We start from the raw sequence: 22,295 nt of genomic DNA, 5'->3' as shown, positions 1-22,295 counted from the left end.
TCACTCTTCCCTGAGTGACATTACATGAGCAATAAACCCCAACCACCCCTTGGATATAAACCTTCACCAGCTCAATCCTATTCGAGCGCCATAATTACCCACTAAACCACCAGGCGCCATAATTTGGTTATATGGTTACCACCCAGCGTAGTACATGGTTTCCTGGTGTACAGGAAACTATTCGGCCTGTCACTCAGTGTAGAGTCACCCACAGATAGAAGGAAGGAGAAAGAAAGAAGGAAATAAAGTCAGAAGAGGAAGGAAGGAAGGAAAGAAGGAAGGAAGAGAGGAATGGGTGGTCACCAAAGCGCAGCACTACATCGAGTGAGTGGAAGGCAAGCGCCCCCACCTACCACTATAATAGTAATAATAAAAATAATAATAACACTACTGCTGCAGCAACAACAACAACTACCACTACTACTACTATTACTACTACTTCTACAACTGCTACTACCACCACTACTACTACTAAACAAACAAGCCTATCACCTACGCTAGCAATCACCTGTTGGTCCGGGTCGTTCAGGTCAAAACGGACCTTGCGCCTGGCTGGGTCATCACCGGTGGGGTCCAGGGGCGGCGGCAACACTGAACCAACCGTGTCCTGGTTCTCGTCATCCTCCATCCGGTCACTCGGTCTTCCGGGAGACTCAGCGCCTGTCAAATGCAGTTATTGTATCATTTGTATCATTCATAAAGGCTTCACATTGAGGTGGTTTGGCAATGTGTAGAGGATGGAGAGTGAGAGACTGATGAGGAGAGTGTGTGTGAGTGAGGTGGAGGGGGGAAGAGGGAGGGGGAGGCCAAGGATGAGATGGAGGGATGGAGTGGAGAGGTGTATGAGAGAGGGGGGTGTGTGTGAGCTGGGAGCAGGGTAGTGAAATGGCAGGGGACAGGGCGATATGGAGGCGATTTGTTTGTGGCCACCCTTTATGGGATTAAGGCGTCTGGCAATAGATAGATAGACAGACAGATCCTACATGCTTGCATTCATCAGCTTTTGTCACCTAATAGCAGCTCTTCCACGCTGCTTGATCTCTGGCAGCCACCGTACTTGGTTCTTATCCCTGAGGTCACCCTCTTATGACCTCATCCCAGGTCTTTTTCAGTCTGCCTCTCGCAACCCTACCCCCAACGTTCACACTTCTCACATTCCACACCCAACTGTCATCCACCATACTCTTCATATTTTCTTTGCCCAGACTTTCATCCTTTTGCAGCTTATTTCATGTAGCACAGTGGCAGAAAAAGACAGTGAAATGGCTCTACAACTCTCCATAGCACTTCTTCATGACTAGCATGATGTTCTAGTGCTAATATATTACATGGAGGTATGGCAATTTTAGGGCAAACTTCCCTCAACACCCTCCCTATCCCTCAGAAGGACGATGGTGAGCTGCAGGAGAGGAGCAACTTCAGTCTGCAGTCCACTGGGTTCACCGTCAGAAGAGCCTGGGACTGCAATTACTACGACTACTATCTATCTATCTATTGCCAGACACCTTAATCCCGTAAGCGGTGGCCACAAACAAATCACCTCCATGTTGCCCTGTCCCCTGCCATTTTACTGTCCTCCTCCCAGCTCACACCCCCATCTCTCATATACCTTTCCACTCCATCCCTCCATCTCATCCTTGGCTTCCTTCCCCCTCTCTCCCCCTCCACCTCACTCACCTTATCAGTCTCTCACAATTACTATGGGGAAAATGTGTTAAGTAAGTGTGTTAAGAAAGGAATTAACTCAGATGTGTTAAATGAGGGGAATTACTAGAGTGTGTTAAGTGTGGCAAACGTGAAATTACTAAAATGTGTGTGTGTGTGTGTGTGTGTGTGTGTGTGTGTGTGTGTCTGTGCATGCTTACCTTACCTAATTGTATCTTTACAGGAATAAGTCAAACCAATACTGTCCTGTGTATTAAACCATTTTTATCATACATATCCTTATATACATGTGTTCTTACCTAATTGTTCTTACCTAATTGTATCTTTACAGGAATGAGTCAAGCTCGTATTGTCCCGTGTCGTAAACCATATTTATCGTACATATCCTTAAATTTGTGAATTGTTTTGGCACACACTATTTCATTCGGTAGTGCATTCCATTGATCAATTGCTCTGATTGAGAAACTGAATTTCCATACGTCTTTATCACCTCTCTTCTTATGCAGTGTGTGTGTGTGTGTGTGTGTGTGTGTGTGTGTGTGTGTGTGTGTGTGTGTGTGTGTGTGTGTGTGTGTGTGTGTGTGTGTGTTTAACGAGAAATTACTAGAACGTGTTAAGTGTTAAACAATTACAATACTCTTTTCACTCTAACCTGGCCCAGATTTTCACTCTTCTTCAGCTGATTTCACGAAGATCAGAGATAGAGAAAGACAGCACTCCTACTTACCATCCTTTTCATGGCACTTCTTCGTGACTAGCATCATAATCGAGCGCGTTACAACTCTGCATTCACGAGGAAGTGATGGCAGTTTTAGGCCAAGTTAGATTAAATGGAGTATAAAACATGGGCAGGGGACAGGGCAACATGGAGGTGATTTGTTTGTGGCTGCCCCTTATGGGATTAAGGTGTTTGGCAATGATAGACAGATAGATAGATAGATACAAATAGATAGATAGACAACTGATTTCCTGTTGATGTTGATTTTTCAGAGGAGTCCAAAGTCCTTCATATTTCTTGTGCTATCTATCTATCTATCTAATAATCTATTGCCAGATGTCCTAATCCCATAAAGGGCAGCAACAAATAAATCACCTCCATATTACTCTGTCCTCTTCCATCTGGCAGCCCTTCCTCCAACTCACACCCCTCTTTCAAATAACAGTATCTCTCCACTTCATCCCTGCTCATTCTTGGTCTCCCCCTCCTCCTTACACACTCACTCATATACCTCTCCACTCCTCCATCTCATCCTTGGCCTCCCTCTCCCACCCTCTACTTCACTCATATACACTCTTCTAGTCAGTCTCTCATTCTCCATCCACTCCACATGGCCAAACCACCTCAGAGTATTTCTCTTAACACTTTCTACCATATCCACATCAACACCACAATGCTCCTTCACTTCCTCATTTGTCTGTCTGTCTCTCCATGCATCTCCACATCCACATCAACACCACAATGCTCCTTCACTTCCTCATTTGTCTCTCTCCATGTACCTCCACATCCACATCAACACCACAATGCTCCTTCACTTCCTCATTTGTCAGTCTGTCTCTCCATGTACCTCCACATCCACATCAACACCACAATGCTCCTTCACTTCCTCATTTGTCTGTCTGTCTCTCCACATACCTCCACATCCACACTGACACCACAATGCTCCTTCACTCCCTCATTTGTCTGTCTCTCCACGTACCTCCACATGCTCCTCCTAAATAACTCATTTCCACTCCTCTCACTCATGTCCTTCCAACATGGCTCAAACGTCACTTATTTCTCCCATAACAACAAATCTTGGTGGCGGAGGGAAAATGATCGTATGATATATATATTTGGACACGTGGAGAGAATGGAGAATGAAAGACTAAGAGGGTGTATGTAGGTAAAATGGAGGGAGGGAGAGGGAGGGGGAGACAGAGGATGAGGTAGAGGGATGGAGTTGAGAGGTATGTGAGGGAGGGGGAGGCTGAGGATGAGGTGGAGGGATGGAGTTGAGAGGTATGTGAGGGAGGAGGGGGGGGGGAGTGAGTTGGGGGAGGAGAGTCAAATAGTGGGTGACAGAGCAACTTGGAGGCGTTTTGTCTGTGGCCACCCTTTGCGGGATTAGGGTGTCGGGCTATAGATAGATAGGTATGTATATTTTTTAGGGGAAGAGCAAGGAAAGGGCAGTACAGACTCTTTCCAGTATTTAGTTCATCCTGTAAAAAGACAGCTCAAATTACAGCAGGGTATGAGTCTTACTTATGGCTGAGAATCCACCCCAATGAAGCCTCCCTCTCCCTTTACTAAACCTACTCTATTGCCTTGTATCTCCCCCATTACAGAAGGCATGCAGCACCCACCTACCAACACACTCTCATCCCTTTTCAGTCCAGCTCTCCCAAACATTAGTTAACCAATGCTCTCAGTCTTCCATGCATTGAACTGGTCAACTCAGGAGCTGTACTATCCTCTGTCTATGATCTCGTCTTTTAAATACATCATGTTCAAGATCTAAAAGGAAATGAATCAAAATCTTGGCTCATTTAGTTATTCCTGGGAAGAGTAAGTTTTTCAGGCTTCTTGAATTCAGCTCTGTTTACTTTCTAGCATAAAAAAAAAAATTGTCTGATTACCCAAACTTGTAGGTAGGAGGGGTCACCATCCACTCACCTTATGCAGTGTTTAATGTCTTCTGGGGGAGTATTCTGGTGTGGTTAGGAAGCTTACTAACACCTCTTACTCATATTAACACCTCTTCCTCACTGATTTATTCCTGATTCTGCTCCATTAACCTATTCTTGTGTATTATTCATGCAATCTACATACACATTAAGGCAATATTGTGGTGGGAATAGGAAGCTTACTAACACCTCTTCTTCATACTAACACCTCTTCCTCACTGATTCATTCCTGATTCTGCTCCATTAACCTCTTCTTGTGTATTATTCATGCAATCTACATACACATTAGGGGAATATTGTGGTGGGAATAGGAAGCTTACTAACACCTCTTCCTCACCTGTTTATTTCCGATTCTGATCCACTCCCCTGGTCTTGTGTGTTTTTCATGCAATCTACATACACGTTAGGGCAATATCCTGGTGCAGTTAGGAAGCTTACTAACACCTCTAAGAGAAGGGGGTGTGAGCTGGGGGCAGGGCAGTGAAATGGCAGGGGACAGGGCAACATGGAGGCGATTTATTTTGTGGTCACCCCTTATGGGATTAAGGTGTCAGGCAATAGATACAGATAGCAGAGAGCCTAACACCTCTTCCTCACCAGTTTATTCCTGATTCTACGCCATTGCCTTATTCCTGTGTGTTATTCATGCAATCTACACAGACATTACAAAGATATACAAAGCAAAAAGGATGATATTATAGGGTAGTTTGGTGAATAAGTTAGGGAGGAGGTGGTGGGGAGCCTCCTTACCCAAGAAGAATAAGGGACCTGGTACGATTGTTGTCATGGCCACTCACTAACATGGAGGTGAACCAGGTGGACTAGAGGCTGAAGAAGTTTCCCTTTTCCTGGTCCCCTTTCCCTTGTCCCATTTTCCTGGTCCCCTTTCCCCTGATCCCATTTTCCTGGTCCCCTTTCCCTTGTCCCATTTTCCTGGTCCCGCTTTCCTTGTTCCCTTTCCCTTGTCCCCTTTTCCTGGTCCCCTTTTCCTAGTCTTACTTTTGGGGAATATGGAGGGCAGGCTGAGGGACCTTTGCATATCAGTGTCACCCCATGAAGGCATCCCTCCCCTCACGCTCCTGTACAGTATGCAAAATAAACTCACCTGACGAAGACACCTGGCTGCCACGACGATCCAATCTGCAGCCGGGGGAGGAGGTGCAGCGCGGTGGAGGGGAAGTGGAGGGAGAGGGGAGGGAGAGGGAGGAAACTGTGGAGGTGGAGAGGGTGGAGGAACTGGTGGAGACTGGTGAGGAAACAGGCTTGGCAGAGGAGGAGGAAGTTGAGGAAGTGAGGGTGGAAAGACTTGCAGAAGAGGAAGACAAGGAGGACAGGTCAGAAGAGGAGGCACACTGGGTAGAGAGGCCATTTGAGGAGGCATAGGTGGAGCAGGAGGAAGCAGATGATGGTGCGGACAGAGCAGACAGCGCAGTGGTGGATGGGGGTGACGTGGCGGACCGCTTGAAGATGCCACACCTAACGGCCCGGCCCAGTCGCTCCCGGGATGGTCGGCGACTACGAAAATAGTCCTCCAGCCGCATCATCTGTGGGGGGAGGGAGGGAGGGGGAGACTGAATTACCACCAGCATCGTTATTTTCGGCTGTTTGTTCATTAGTGTATCCTCTCAACTTTCCTAGCCCCAGGCTCCTACGCTCCTCATGGGGCAACGTAGGATTAGATGATGATGATGATGATGATGTATAGATGAAGGAATGGCTTACTGCTGTTGTTATTATCATTCATCCATACATTTACAAACATGGAGGGGCAAGACCTGGTTACTTTTTATTTCTTTTAATGCAAGAAAGAAGGAACCAAAGGCCAGGAGCCCGCAAACCGTTCCTTCCATGAAAAAAATAAAAACAATACAAAAGAGAGCCAAATTCAAGATCCACCACTGTTGTTGTTATTCACTCATTCAATTGTTTACAGGCATCAGGAGGGACTGGGTTATGCTATCACTGGTATTAGCATTTGTTGGTTTCTTCATCAGCATAAGAAATACGACAAAAAAACCAGTTGACCCTTGCTAGACAGTTCCTACAAAAATGTGGCTAACCTTGACGAATAACAAAAGGCTCTCCCCCACCCACCAAACCCTCTAAAGGCTTCAACACGCAGGCATGCATCAGTCATCATCATCTGACGCCGCTTGATCTCTAGCAGCCTCTCTATTATTATTGTTATTACTGCTGTTGTCATCACCATGGCATGTATACACACACACACATACATGGTCCCCCCCACACATACATACATACATACATACACAGGAGAGACAGACAGACAGAGACAGAGACAGAGACAGAGAGGACAAATAAAATAACTTTAAACCCCCGCTATAACCTACAGATGTGTTGTGTCCAGGTGGTGGGGTGGAGAGGGGACCAATGCCACCCCTACTGCCTCCACTCCCGCCCTCGGCCCCATCGCCCAGCCTCCGAGGTGATGCCGAGCCCAGAGCATCCAGTGTGGTGGTGCCGGGGGTGTGGCGAGGCAGGTGGTGGCGGGCGCGGATGATTCGGCGCAGGGGCAACCGGCGCAGGTTTGTTGGTGGCCAGTTGACAGAGCGCCTGAGGGTAAACAGTGCATGAAGGTAAACAACATGTGGCGTGCAGTGATGATAATGATGATGATGACAACAATGACAAGAATGATCATGATGGTGATGCTGATAATGAAGATAATGATACTGATAATGAAGATACGGATCTTGATGGTGAAGATAATGATGATGATGATGATGATAATGATGATGATGATGTGTCTACAGTATACATTAACCCCTGCTATTCCCAGAATCACTACACGGGGGTTCACATATTCGTGGATTTTCTGGGAAATTACTGTCCCGTATATCAAAAATGCACAGGAAGATATATCTCGGTTTTCCCGCAGCATCAGCATTCCTGGTGGTTCATAAGTGAGGTTTTGCATGTGTTCTGTGAGCTATACTGTGCTATACAGTTAAACAGTGCAGTTACCTGTGTATAGGTATGCTGGTCAAAACAAGGTATCAGCAGCACAAATCTCCTGCCCTACTCTTGCAGTAGCAGTTGTTCATAGAGGTTAGTAAGTGATTTTTTTTCAAGTTTTCATTGAGAAATATTGTCCTATACAGTTGTACTGTACATATTGTACAGTTACTGTACGCATGTGCTGTTCAACATGGGGCAGCAGATGCATTCGGTATTTCACCACTCTGATCTCCTGCCATTCTCTACAGTAGGTACTGCACCATGCTGTAGGACGGTTCTCCTGCACAACTCCCACAGTGACAGCTTGCTTATAATCATGTACTGTCTTTTTAGGATATATTAATGCATCATAAAATGCATTTACAGGTATTATTGTGGGTCTGTAGGTAATAGGAATAGCTGAAACACTGAAAACTGTGACTGCTGTAGTATAATTGGGATAATCAGGGAATTCAACATTCGTGGGGTGCTCTGGTACATACCCCCATGAATATTGGGACCTGACTGTCCTCATTTTACTCTATCTTGGCCTTTAGCTGCCACCTCTCCCTCTTGTATACTGAGTTATAATAAAACGTCAACACTAGAACATGGTACAAATCATGAAGATGTGCTATGGCAAGGATGTAGCATCAGAGTTCAGTAGACCCTCGCTTTAACAGACCACGATAGACCGGATGTCGGACTTAACGGACACTACGACACCACTGGACTTCCCGCTACAACAAACAGTGTCCGTTAATGCAGTGGGTGGCAGTACATGTGTTTCCTTCCCCTTGTACCCCAGCCTGGCCTGATACTGTCCTCTGCCCATCATACTAATACTGTACTAGTCATGAAGAAGTGCTATGAGAGGGATGTGAAATGGGAATACATGTGTTTCCTTCCCCTTGTACCCCAGCCTGGCCTGATACTGTCCTCTGCCCATCATGACTGCCGAGTTGTAATAACATTATACTAATACTGTACTAGTCATGAAGAAGTGCTAGGACAATGATGTGAAATAAACTGCAAAAAGGTGAAATTATGGGCCAGGTTAGTGTAAAATGGGTATAGGTTTAATTTTTAGTACGGGAATATGTTATTACTGTATACTTATTCGTTTTCAAACATATGCCCAAAATCCCACGTCGGGGGGTGGGGGGACCATTGAATATAACGGATTATTGACTTTATTGGATCTGGCTTCCACCCAGTTAGTCCATGATAGCAAGGGTCTATTATATGGCGCTAGTCATGAAGAAGTGCTATGGAAAGGATGTAGTGTCACAGTACAATACGACCTCTCTATAACGGATTAATTGGGACCCCTGCCATTCCGAAAAATGCGAAATTCCAATAAAAGCGACATCTGGACTGCACCCTGCTAACCTGGACTTTCCGATAAATCAGACATTAGTCCGTATCGCACCAACAGTTTTTAAACTGTTTTGACTACCACTGTGGTACTGTACTGTGTTATACCTTCACTACAGTAATCCAATGGTATAATATATATAATAATACTGTACTGTACACTGATAGTACTGTGTTATAACTTCACTACAGCAATGGAATGGTATAATATATATAATAATACTGTACTGTACACTGATAGTACTGTACTGTGTTATACCTTCACTACATTAACCAAATGGTGTTGTATATATAATAATACTATACTGTACAATTGTTCCCTTGTACAAAGGAAAAGGGGAAAAAGAAGTGTGTGGTAATCATAGGGGCATCTGTCTTCTTAGTACAATAGGAAAAGTGTACAGTAGGATACTTATTGACAGAGTTAGAGAAAGAACAGAGAAATTAGTTGAAGAAGAACAGGGAGGCTTTAGGAAGGGAAGAGGTTGTGTAGATCAGATATTCATTCTTAGATCTTTAGTGGAAAAGTTTCTAGAGAAGGGAAAGAAGTTGTATGCGGCTTTCATGGATTTGGAGAAAGCATATGACAGGGTGGATAGACAAGGATTGTGGAAAGTGTTAAGAATATATGGAGTAGATGGGAAGTTGTTGAATGCTGTGAAGAGTATGTACGATGGTGCAAAGGCTGCAGTGCATGTGGATGGTGAACTAAGTGAATTTTTCTCTTTGAAGGTTGGGTTGAAACAGGGATGTGTCATGTCTCCATGGCTGTTCAATCTGTACATGGATGGGGTAATAAAAGAGGTACAAGGTAGGGTAGTGGATGTTGGAGTGGCCCTGGTGAGAGAGGATAGTGTTTGGAAACTCCCTGTACTGTTGTTTGCAGATGAGACTGTGTTGTTGAGTGAAGACGAAGGGGAGCTGCAAGGCTTGGTGGATGAGTTTGGGAGAGTGTGTAAGAAATGGACTCTAAAGGTGAATGTAGGGAAGAGTAAAGTGATGGTCTTTGAGAGAGGTGAAGTCAGTGAATGGACAGCGAGGTTGGATGGTGAGGAATTGGAAAATGTGAGTACGTTTAAGTACTTGGGTAGTGTGATGAGTAAGGATGGAGGTTTGGAGGATGAAGTGCTTGAAAGGGTACAGCAAGGAAGAAAGGTTGCTGGTTCTTTGAAAGCAGTGATAAGAAACAGGGAAGTGAGCACGGAAGTGAAAAAGTTACTACATGACAGTATTGTGATACCAACTCTAACGTATGGAAGTGAAGCTTGGACGTTGTTGGAAGGACACAAGTCAAGAGTGAGAGCAGTGGAAATGAGTTATTTAAGAGGAGCCTGTGGAGTCACGTGGAGAGACAGACTGACGAATGAGGATATAAAGGAGCATTGTGGTGTGGATGTGGATGTGATAGGAAGCGTTAGGAGAAACACACTGAGGTGGTTTGGCCATGTGGAGAGGATGGAGGGTGAAAGACTGACGAAGAGAGTGTATGTGAGTGAGGTGGAGGGGGGAAGAGGGAGGGGGAGGCCGAGGATGAGATGGAGGGATGGGGTGGAGAGGTATATGAGAGAGGGTGGTGTGAGCTGGGAGCAGGGCAGTGAAATGGCGGGGGACAGGGCGACTTGGAGGCGATTTGTTTGTGGCCACCCCAAACATGATTGAGGCGTCTGGCAATAGATAGATAGATAGACACTGATAAACATATCTTTTATTTACCTTATTGTGGTGAACACAGCTGAACTGGTCAGGCAGTCCGGACTGCTTCTGGCTTTATTGGACTTTTTCCGATATATAGGAATTTAGTCCGGTAGCTCCTTGAGTCCAATAAAAGCGAATTCCGGTCTATTGAAGTCCATTATATCAAGCTTTTACCGTACTCAAAATCCCACCTTGGGGGGTGGAACCATCAGACAGAATGGATTATTGACTTTATCGGATCTGGCTTCCCCCCAATTGGTCCATGATAGCAAGGGTCTACTGTATGGTGCTAGTCATGAAGAAGTGCTATGGAATCATGCCGGAGAAGAAAGAGAGAGAGAGAGAGAGCCAAGTTAAGGTGAACGTACTACAGGCCTCTCAGACTGACCTGTGCGTGGGTCTGGTGCGTGTGCGCGGACTGAACGGAAGGGAACGCACAGGGAGGCGGAACCAGTGTCGAATCAGGGGCAGTGACATCGGCAGCCGCGACTCCAGGCTAGGGAGCGGCGACAGCGATGACGACGATGTTGACGTTGATGTGGATAGTGATGCTCCTCTCTCAGTCACGCCTCGTACGCTGAAATTAGTTACGATTGTTACTATCTCTGTGTTTTGATGCGTTGTCTTGGGGTTGATGATGATGATGATGGTTATGATGATGATGGTGATGGTGATGATGATAATGATGGTGATGATGATGATGATGATGATAATGATGATGATGAAGAAGAAACTAAAAACGACAACGATGATGATGATGATGATGATGATGATGATAATGATGATGATAATGATGATGATGATGATAATGATGATGATGATGATGATGAAGAAACTAAAAACGACAACGATGATGATGATGACGATGAACTTTACCTGTGGGTGGCTGGCAGCTCCGAGGCCGTGGAGGTAGAGGAGGAAGAGGAAGAGGAGGAGGAGGACGAGGAGGAGGAGGAGGAAGAGAGGGTTTCCATGGACTGATCAACGGACATCCGAAGGGAGTAAATCTGCCTTTGTATGTCTCTCAGCATGCATCGGATCTGCTGCAGCTGTATGATCTCGTGGCGGTGGCGAGAGTACTCCAGGTGAGCTCTGTGGAGGGAGAACGTGGAGGAATTATGGAGGGAAAACATGGAGGGAAAACATGGAGGTATGGAGAGAAAATGTGGAGGTAAGGAGAGAGAGAAGTGGAGGAATTATTCTGCATTGTATGATCTCCTGGCAGTGGCAAGAGTACTCCAGGTGAGCTCTGTGGAGGGAAAACGTGGAGGTATGGAGGGAGAAGTGGAGGAATTATGGAGGAAAAACACGGAGGTACGGAGGGAGAAGTGGAGGAATTATGCAGCACTGTATGATCTCGTGGCGGTGGCGAGAGTACTCCAGGTGAGCTCTGTGGAGGGAAAACACGGAGGAATTATGGAGGGAAAACATGGAGGTATGGAGAGAAAATGTGGTAGTAAGGAGAGAGAAGTGAAGGAGTTATGCAGCACTGTATGACTTCGTGGCGGTGGCGAGAGTACTCCAGGTGAGCGCTGTGGAGGGAAAACGTGGAGGAATTATGGAGGGAAAACATGGAGGTATGGAGAGAAAATGTGGAGGAAAAACACGGAGGTCAGGAGAGAGAAGTGGAGGAATTATGCGGCAGTGATCTTGTGGTGGTGGTGGGAGAACTCCAGGTGAGCTCTGTGGAGGGAAAACGTGGAGAAATTATGGAGGGAAAACGTGGAGGTATGGAGAGAAAACGTGGAGGAACAATGGAGGGAAAATGTGGAGGTAAGGAGAGAGAAGTGGAGGAATTATGCTGCAGTGATCTTGTGGTGGTGGTGGGAGAACTCCAGGTGAGCTTTGTGGAGGGAAAATGTGGAGAAATTTTTCATTCATTCATTCATTGCCAGACGCCATGTAACCCAAACGGGGTGGCCAAGGGCTTAGAGTTAATTGTTTTACAGGGAGGGGCACTAATCCTCCACCAACCCCACTTGACATTATGGAGGGAAAACGTGGAGGTACGGAGATAAAAAGTGGAAGGATGGAGAGAAAAAGTGGAGGGAAAATGTGGAGGTATGGAGGGAAAACGTGGAGGAATTATGGAGGGAAAATGTGGAGGTTTGGAAGGTGTAGTGGAAGAATCTATCTATCTATCTATCTATAGCCCGACGCCCTGATCCCGCAAAGGGTGGCCGCAGACAAAACGCCTCCAAGTCGCTCTGTCACCCACCATTTGACTGCCCTCCCCCCAACTCACTCCCCCCTCCCTCATGTACCTCTCAACTCCATCCCTCCACCTCATCCTCGGCCTCCCCCTCCCTCATATACCTCTCAACTCCATCCCACCACCTCATCCTCGGCCTCCCCCTCCCTCATATACCATACTAATGTACCATACAAAATAATTAACTTTACAGGTGGTATGAAATATGTGTGAACTGTCACCCTCAGCTGGTAAATAATAAGTGTGTCACCCTTGGCTGGTAAATAATAAGTGTGTCACCCTCAGCTGGCAAATAATAAGTGTGTCACCCTTGGCTGGCAAATAATAAGTGTGTCACCCTTGGCTGGCAAATAATAAGTGTGTCACCCCTGGCTGGTAAATAATAAGTGTGTCACCCTGAGCTGGCAAATAATGTGTCACCCTTGGCTGGCAAATAATAAGTGTGTCACCCATGGCTGGTAAATAATAAGTGTGTTATGTCACCCTTGGCTGGTAAATAATAAGTGTGTTACGTCACCCTTGGCTGGTAAATAATAAGTGTGTTATGTCACCCTTGGCTGGTAAATAATAAGTGTGTTATGTCACCCTTGGCTGGTAAATAATAAGTGTGTTATGTCACCCTTGGCTGGTAAATAATAAGTGTGTTACGTCACCCTTGGCTGGTAAATAATAAGTGTGTTATGTCACCCTTGGCTGGTAAATAATAAGTGTGTTATGTCACCCTTGGCTGGTAAGTATGCACTGTCACCCTTGGCTGGTAAATAATAAGTGTGTCACCCTTGGCTGGTAAATAATAAGTGTGTCACCCTTGGCTGGTAAATAATAAGTGTGTCACCCTTGGCTGGTAAATAATAAGTGTGTCACCCTTGGCTGGTAAATAATAAGTGTGTTATGTCACCCTTGGCTGGTAAATAATAAGTGTGTCACCCTTGGCTGGTAAATAATAAGTGTGTCACCCTTGGCTGGTAAATAATAAGTGTGTCACCCTTGGCTGGTAAATAATAAGTGTGTCACCCTTGGCTGGTAAATAATAAGTGTGTCACCCTTGGCTGGTAAGTATGCACTGTCACCCTTGGCTGGTACTTACACACATATCCTCTGCATGTTCTCAATGTGTTGGCTCAGGAGACGTACGCCAATCTGTGGGTCCATGGAGGAGTCATACGAGGGGTAGCGCGTGGGCAGTGTGTGCCGCCGCTGCGACAGTCCCGACGGCCCCGGTATTGCCAGGTGTTCGTTGGGGTCGGAGGAGGTGGTGGTGGTGGTCTGGCTGGCCGGGGACGTTGACAGAGGGAGCGGAAGTAAGGGCAGGACGTCCATCCGTGACCCTCCACCCTGTCCTGCACTGCCTGCCTCCCCGGTGGGCTCTGGTGAGGCAGCACCGGATGCGGGGGGACTGGTGGCAGGTGGCGCCTGGCTCAGAGGGGCACTGGCGTCGGAGGAATCATCCATGCCAGTGTCGTGGTCCCCTCTGCCACTTCCCCCGCCAGTACGGTCGTCAGTGGCGGATGCCGAACGTCGCCACAAGGTGCTACGAGGCTGTGGGGCGTGGACGGCAGGGCCATCGCTGGAGTAGTACCCCCACTGACCACCCAGCGCAGAGGCGTCATCGTCGTCGCTGGTACGATCGTCACCCTCCCGGTAGTTCCTCCTGTCCCCACCAAGGCCACTCTCCCCGGCACTATCAGAGTCCTGGGCCGGCCGGTGCTGTCGGGAGGCCCACAGGAGGGACAGCCGGGTGTTGCGCTCGGACACTCCGCTGGCGCCGCTGGTGGCCGACGAGCTGGAGTCCAGGCTGGAAGACGAGGCACTGTCGTCGCTGATGATCTGACGCAGGATGTTGTCGCTGCTGGCACTCGGGGGCTCCCTGCTGCCCCCAACGTCTCCCGATGATGAGTCTCCCCACCCGAGCCGACCCGACCTTGTGCCATCCACTGTGCTGGAGTCCTGAGGGGAAGTAACACTCACATCAACACACTACTACTACTATCACTTACATCACCATCATCACTATCCTGGGAAGTAACACTCACATCAACACAAACATCACTACTACTACTATCACTTACATCACCATCATCACTATCCTGGCCCAATCCACCCCCAGCAACATCAACACAAACTTTACTATTACTATCACTTACAGCATCAGCATCATCATCATCATCATCATCACCATCATCATCATCACCATCATCATAATCATCATCATCACCATCATCATCATCATCATCATCATCATCATCACCATCATCATCATCACCATCATCATCATCACCATCATCATCATCACCATCATCATCATCACCACCATCATCACCATCATCATCACCATCATCATCATCACCACCATCATCATCACAATCATCATCACCATCATCATCATCATCATCACCATCATCATCACAATCATAATCATCACCATCATCATCACAATCATCACCATCATCATCACCATCATCATCATCACCATCATCATCATAATCACCATCACCATCATCATCACCATCATCATCATCATCACCATCATCATCACCATTATCATCATCATCATCATCATCATCACAATCATCATCACCATCATCATCATCATCACCATCATCACAATCATCATCATCATCATCATCACCATCATCACAATCATCATCACCATCATCACCATCATCGTCATCATCATCATCCACAAAACCAGAAATACCATGACAGACAGATACAAGTCAAAGTTTCACCAATGGAATGAGTCACAATTCCATTCACTCACCATTCAAGCCCCTGGAATCCTGGCTCTCTGTGATGTCAAAACTTACTATACACACACACACACACACACTCACCACACACACACATACCCACATCCACATCCACACACACACATACACCCCCCCACACACACACACATACCCACATCCACACACACACACACATACACCCCCCCCACACACACACACATACCCACATCCACACACACACACACACACACACATCCACATCCACACCCACAACACACACATCCACATCCACACCCACCACACACACACACATACCCACATCCACATCCACACCCACCACACACACACACACACACACACACACACACACACACACTGACACCCACATATACTCACATCCACATCCACATCCACACACACACACACCCACACACAGCAAAGTCAATCGAACAAGTTAAAAAGGGCTGCCAAACGCTGGTCACGCACTCTCCCTCACAAAATTCACCCAGCCAGCTTGATCCCTTGTCAGTTCCCAGCCTTGTCACTTCCTAAAGCTATCCTCAGACACTCACAGAACATATCTATCTATTTTTTTGGTCTATCACATCTTCCACCTTCTTAAAAATCTCTGTCTATTGCCAGAAGCCCCAATCCTGCAAGGGGTGGCCACAAACAAATTGCCTCCATGTCGCCCTTTCCCCCGCCATTTCACTGCCCTGCTCCCAGCTCACCCCTCCCTCTCTCATATACCTCTCCATCCCTCCATCTCATCCTTGGCCTCCCCCTCCCTCTCCCCCCTCTCCACCTCACTCACATACACTCTCCTCATCAGTCTCTCTCTCTCTCCATCCTCGCCACATGGCCAAACCACCTCAGTGTGTTTCAAAAAATTAAACTATGAAAATAAATAAACGAACACACGCAAAGTGAAATGTCAGGATGGGAGAGAGAGAGAGAGACTGGCCATTGGTTCCTTCTTCCTTGCATTAAAATAGAGAGAGAGAGAGAGACTGGCCTTTGGTTCCTTCTTCCTTGCATTAAAATAGAGAGAGAGAGAGAGACTGGCCTTTGGTTCCTTCTTCCTTGCATTAAAATAGAGAGAGAGAGAGAGAGAGACTGGCCTTTGGTTCCTTCTTCCTTGCATTAAAATAGAGAGAGAGAGAGAGACTGGCCTTTGGTTCCTTCTTCCTTGCATTAAAATAGAGAGAGAGAGAGAGAGACTGGCCTTTGGTTCCTTCTTCCTTGCATTAAAATAGAGAGACTGGCCTTTGGTTCCTTCTTCCTTGCACTAAAAGAGAGAGAGAGAGAGAGAGAGAGAGACAGAGACAGACAGACAGACATACAGACAGGCAGGTTAGAGATAGAATTCTTCATTTTCTCTAACTTTTTGGGCAACACAGAACTCATCTTTAGAGTCTGGGTTATGTGTAGCTCAAAATATTACAGAAGATAAAGACGTCAAGCCCTAACCTGTCTCTCTCCCACCCAACATTTCCACCTGGCATAAAGATTTGTTTACAAGACACTCCAAAATATAATAATAATAATAATAATAATAATAATACACTAATAATAATAATAATAGTACAGTAATAATAATAATAATAATAATAATAATAATAACAACAATAATAGTAGTAGTCTATCTATCTATATACCTAGGCTGCTTCCCCCAAGGAAAGGGAGGTAGCCGAGACAGGACGACTCACTCTCCATTTACTCATCCATTCAAACACATTCATTCGCATCTTAGCCCCAAAGGGGAGAACAGACAGATCCTCACCGCATCACACCGCACAAGGGTCAACTGCGCAATGCAAGCAGTGACATCCACAGCAGGGCCCGACAGCAGAACTGGTTTACCCCTGCCACATCATAACAGACCCATCCCCTTACCCGCACCTGACCTGACTAGCTGATCAGACCAAATGCGGGAGAATATCCCCTCAGGGCTGCGTCATCACTTATTCATTCACAATTTCTCTCCATTTATTTCTGTCACGCACAGCCACTCTTCCTTGCTCAACAGACATCCCTCTCGCATCCAGCGCTCTCTTCACACTGTCCATCCATCCTATTCGTGGTCTTCCTCTCAGTCTTACACCTCTCACATCAGATCTAGTTATCTTTTACACCAATCGCTCATTATCCATTCTCTCCATATGCCCAAACCATCGCAACAGTAGTACAGTAATAATAATAATAATAATAGTAGTAGTAGTACAGTAATAATAATAATAATAATAATAATAATAATAATAATAGTACAGTAATAATAATAACAATAATAATAATAATAATAATAATAATAATAATAGTAATAATAATAATAATAATAATAATAATAATAAAATCAACCTCTTTGGTAGAACATTACAGAAAGATAAAGACTTCAAGCTCTAACCTGTCTTTCTCCCACCCCACATTTCCACATGGCATAAAGATTTGTTTACAAGACACTCCAAAAAAATAAAATAAAATAAAATAAATAATAATAATAATAATAATAATAATAATAAAATCCTCACCCTGCCCTTGGGTGGGAAAGGAGGTCCAGATGATGATGATGATGATGATGATGATGATAATAATAATAATGATAATAATAAAATCAACCTCTTTCGTAGAACATTACACAAAAATAAAGACTTCAAGCCCTAACCTGTCTCTCTCCCACCCCACATATCCACTTGGCATAAGATTTGTTTACAAGACACTCCAAATAAATAAATAAATAATAATAATAATAATAATAGTACAGTAATAATAATAATAGTAATAATAATAATAGTAATAATAATAATTGTAATAATAATAATAATAACACAATAATAATAATAATAATAATAATAATAGTAATAATAATAATAATAATAATCTATCTATCTATCTATTGCCAGAAGCCTCAATCCAGTTTGGGGTGGCCACAAACAAATCGCCTCCATGTCGCCCTGTCCCCCGCCATTTCACTGCCCTGCTCCCAACTCACACCCCCCTCTCTCATATACCTCTCCACCACAACCCTTCATCTCATCCTTGGCCTCCCCCTCCCTCTTCCCCCCTCCAACTCACTCACATACACTCTCTTCGTCAGTCTCTCACCCTCCATCCTCTCCACATGGCCAAACCACCTCAGTGTGTTCCTCATAACACTTCCTATCACATCCACATCCACACCACAACGCTCCTTTATATCCTCATTCGTCAGCCTGTCTCTCCATGTGACTCCACAGGCTCCTCTCAAATAACTCATGTCCACTGCTCTCACTCTTGACTTGTGTCCTTCCAACAATGTCCAAGCTTCATTTCCATACGTTAGAGTTGGTATCACAATACTGTCATGTAGTAACTTTTTCACTTCCATGCTCACTTCCCTGTTTCTTATCACTGCTTTCAAAGAACCAGCAACCTTTCTTCCTTGTTGTACCCTTTCAAGCACTTCACCCTCCAAACCTCCATCCTTACTCATCACACTACCCAAGTACTTAAACGTACTCACATTTTCCAATTCCTCATCATCAAACCTCACTGTACATTCACTGACTTCACCTCTCTCAAAGACCATCACTTTACTCTTCCCTACATTCACCTTTAGATTCCGTTTCTTACACACTCTCTCAAACTCATCCACCAAGCCTTGCAGCTCCCCTTCATCTTCACTCAACAACACAGTATCATCTGCAAACAACAGTACAGGGAGTTTCCAAACACTACCCTCTCTCACCAGGGCCACTCCAAGACAATAATAATAATAATAATAATAATAATAATACAGTAATAATAATAATAATAATAATAATAATGCAATAAAATCAATCTCTTTCACAGTGTGTTGCGATCCCCTGTAACAAGTCGATAAATTGTACTGACTCGACTCTGGCCTTGGTTTTGACAATGTTCTGGGGAAATAAAAAAAAAAAAAAATGAAAAAGGCTACAATCAAACAATTTTGCAGGGAGTAGTGCTCCCCTGTATAGAGTAAATTAAACTGTACTGACCTGACTCTGGGCTTGGTTGTGACGGTCTTCTGGGGTAAAAAAAATAAAAAAATAAAATAAAATAAAAAACTATACTTAACCTATTTTGCAGGGTGTAGTGCTCCCCTGTATTGAATAAATTAAACTGTACTGACCTGACTCTGGGCTTGGTTGCGACAGTCTTCTGGCATAAAAAAAGAAAAAAAAAAAAGAGAGAGAGAGAGAGAAAAAGGTAAAGAAAAAAGAATGCCTATACTTAACCAATTTTGCAGGGTGTAGTGATCCCCTGTATAGAGTAAATTAAACTGTACTGACCTGACTCTGGGCTTGGTTGCGACGGTCTTCCAATGACTGCCGCGTCACCTGCCGAGCCTGGCCCAGCAGACCCCATGATCCACCACTTCCGCTGCTGCCTTCTGCTCCTCCACTACTTCCCCCTCCTCTGCCACTCCCCTGCTGCTGCTGCTGCTGCTGCTGTTGTTGTTGCTGTGGCTCAATGGGGTCTGTCCCTCGATCAATCTGTGCAACGGGAGAGACAGCTGACCTCTTCATGTGAACCTGGTGGACTGCAGGCTGAAGTCCTCTCCCTCCCCTCACAACTCACACTCACATGCATCAAGTTGGTCTATCTATCTATTGCCAGACGCCTTAATCCCGTAAGGGGTGGCCACATACAAATCGCCTCCATGTCGCCCTGTCCCCCGCCATTTCACTGCCCTGCTCCCAGCTCACCCCCCCCTCGCTCAGATACCCCTCCACTCCATCCCTCCATCTCATAAAATAATACAAAATACAAAATAAAGAGTGCATCACAGTCGCATAACAAGATGTGCTGTGATTTACTTAGCGGAGAGAGCATAAGTGTGTGTGTGTGTGTGTGTGTGTGTGTGTGTGTGTGTGTGTGTGTGTGTGTGTGTGTGTGTGTGTGTGTGTGTGTGTGTGTGTGTGTGTGTGTGTGTGTGTGCTTACCCTGGTGGTGGTGGGTCGGGACACACTAGTGAACGCGGTGGTGGTCAGCGCCTGGTACCGCGACATCAGACTGAGGTACTGAGAGCTGAGTTGATTATACCGATGGGACAGCTGCTGCTCCCGCTCCACCAGCTCCGACCGCGATGGGAACGGCCCCCCTGCCCCCCCCATGCCGGGTATCCTGCAGCTGCTGGCCGAGGAGGTGGTGGTGGGCCGGTCGTGGGGGGTGTTGGCGATGCCCGTAATCAGGTTGCGACCCAAGGCATCGAATTTGACGTATCTGTTGGGGAAATGACTATGTGTTAACTCCTCCACACTGCTTGATCTCTGGCAGCCTCCTTCTTCACTCCCCTAACGTGCCTGTATGTGTCAGCCTTGAATACCTAGTGGCAGCTTTCCTCACTGCTTGATCTCTGGCAACCTCCTTCTTCACTCCCCTAATGTGCCTGTACCTTGATCACCTACTGGCAGCTCTCCACTCTGCTTGATCTCTGGCAGCCTCCTCCTTCAATCCCCTAACGTGCCTGTATGTGTCGGCCTTGGTCACCTAATGGCAGCTCTCCACACTGCTTGATCTCTGGCAGCCTCCTTCTTCACACCCTTACCCTAGATCACACTAAGGCCTTGTTTGTCCCAGGTCTTTTTCGGTCTGCCTCTCACAACCCTACCCACAACATTCACACTTCTCACTTTCCACACCCAACTGTCATCCTCCATCCCCTCCACATGCCCAAACCATCTCAATCTACCCCTCCTCACCACAACACCAATACACTCCAGTCCCATCCTTCCTCCCAAACCATCTCAATCTACCCCTCATCATCACAACACCAGTACACTCCAGTCCCATCCTTCCTCCCAAACCATCTCAATCTACCCCTCCTCATCACAACACCAATACACTCCAGTCCCATCCTTCCTCCCAAACCATCTCAATCTACCCCTCCTCATCACAACACCAGTACACTCCAGTCCCATCCTTCCTCCCAAACCATCTCAATCTACCCCTCCTCATTACAACACCAATACACTCCAGTCCCATCCTTCCTCCCAAACCATCTCAATCTACCCCTCCTCATCACAACACCAATACACTCCAGTCCCATTCTTCCTCCCAAACCATCTCAATCTACCCCTCCTCATCACAACACCAATACACTCCAGTCCCATCCTTCCTCCCAAACCATCTCAATCTACCCCTCCTCATCACAACACCAATACACTCCAATCCCATCCTTCCTCCCAAACCATCTCAATCTACCCCTCCTCATCACAACACCAATACACTCCAGTCCCATCCTTCCTCCCAAACCATCTCAATCTGCCCCTCCTCATCACAACACCAATACACTCCAGTCCCATCCTTCCTCCCAAACCATCTCAATCTACCCCTCCTCATCACAACACCAGTACACTCCAGTCCCATTCTTCCTCCCAAACCATCTCAATCTACCCCTCCTCATCACAACACCAATACACTCCAGTCCCATCCTTCCTCCCAAACCATCTCAATCTACCCCTCCTCATCACAACACCAGTACACTCCAGTCCCATCCTTCCTCCCAAACCATCTCAATCTACCCCTCCTCATCACAACACCAATACACTCCAGTCCCATCCTTCCTCCCAAACCATCTCAATCTACCCCTCCTCATCACACCACCAGTACACTCCAGTCCCATCCTTCCTCCCAAACCATCTCAATCTACCCCTCCTCATCACAACACCAATACACTCCAGTCCCATCCTTCCTCCCAAACCATCTCAATCTACCCCTCCTCATCACACCACCAGTACACTCCAGTCCCATCCTTCCTCCCAAACCATCTCAATCTACCCCTCCTCATCACAACACCAATACACTCCAGTCCCATCCTTCCTCCCAAACCATCTCAATCTACCCCTCCTCATCACAACACCAATACACTCCAGTCCCATCCTTCCTCCCAAACCATCTCAATCTACCCCTCCTCATCACAACACCAATACACTCCAGTCCCATCCTTCCTTTCAACTTGTCAATACCTAACTTCCCCTCACCTAACTCTA

General features: G+C 46.1%; 1 protein-coding gene across 1 annotated transcript in view; it reads right to left on the bottom strand.

Moving 5' to 3' along the window:
- The window catches only part of LOC145393871 (uncharacterized), a 65,721-nt gene that overhangs the window by 30,328 nt on the left and 13,098 nt on the right, over positions 1-22,295 (bottom strand). Inside the window, exons 5-12 of the mRNA XM_080267933.1 lie at positions 20,247-20,526; positions 19,743-19,796; positions 13,659-14,518; positions 11,236-11,451; positions 10,748-10,936; positions 6,681-6,903; positions 5,681-5,873; positions 497-660 (exon numbers count right to left, since the gene is read on the bottom strand). Coding sequence (XP_080124059.1) covers positions 497-660; positions 5,681-5,873; positions 6,681-6,903; positions 10,748-10,936; positions 11,236-11,451; positions 13,659-14,518; positions 19,743-19,796; positions 20,247-20,526 — 2,179 coding nt within the window. The remainder of the gene's footprint in view (positions 1-496; positions 661-5,680; positions 5,874-6,680; positions 6,904-10,747; positions 10,937-11,235; positions 11,452-13,658; positions 14,519-19,742; positions 19,797-20,246; positions 20,527-22,295) is intronic.

Source organism: Coenobita brevimanus, chromosome 3, assembly GCF_032717465.1.
Source record: "Coenobita brevimanus isolate Jiangsu-jjx chromosome 3, ASM3271746v2, whole genome shotgun sequence".
NCBI classification, from domain to species: Eukaryota; Metazoa; Arthropoda; class Malacostraca; order Decapoda; family Coenobitidae; genus Coenobita; species Coenobita brevimanus.
Note: the sequence above shows the minus strand (reverse complement) of the source record. Positions and strands in the feature narration are given on the sequence as shown.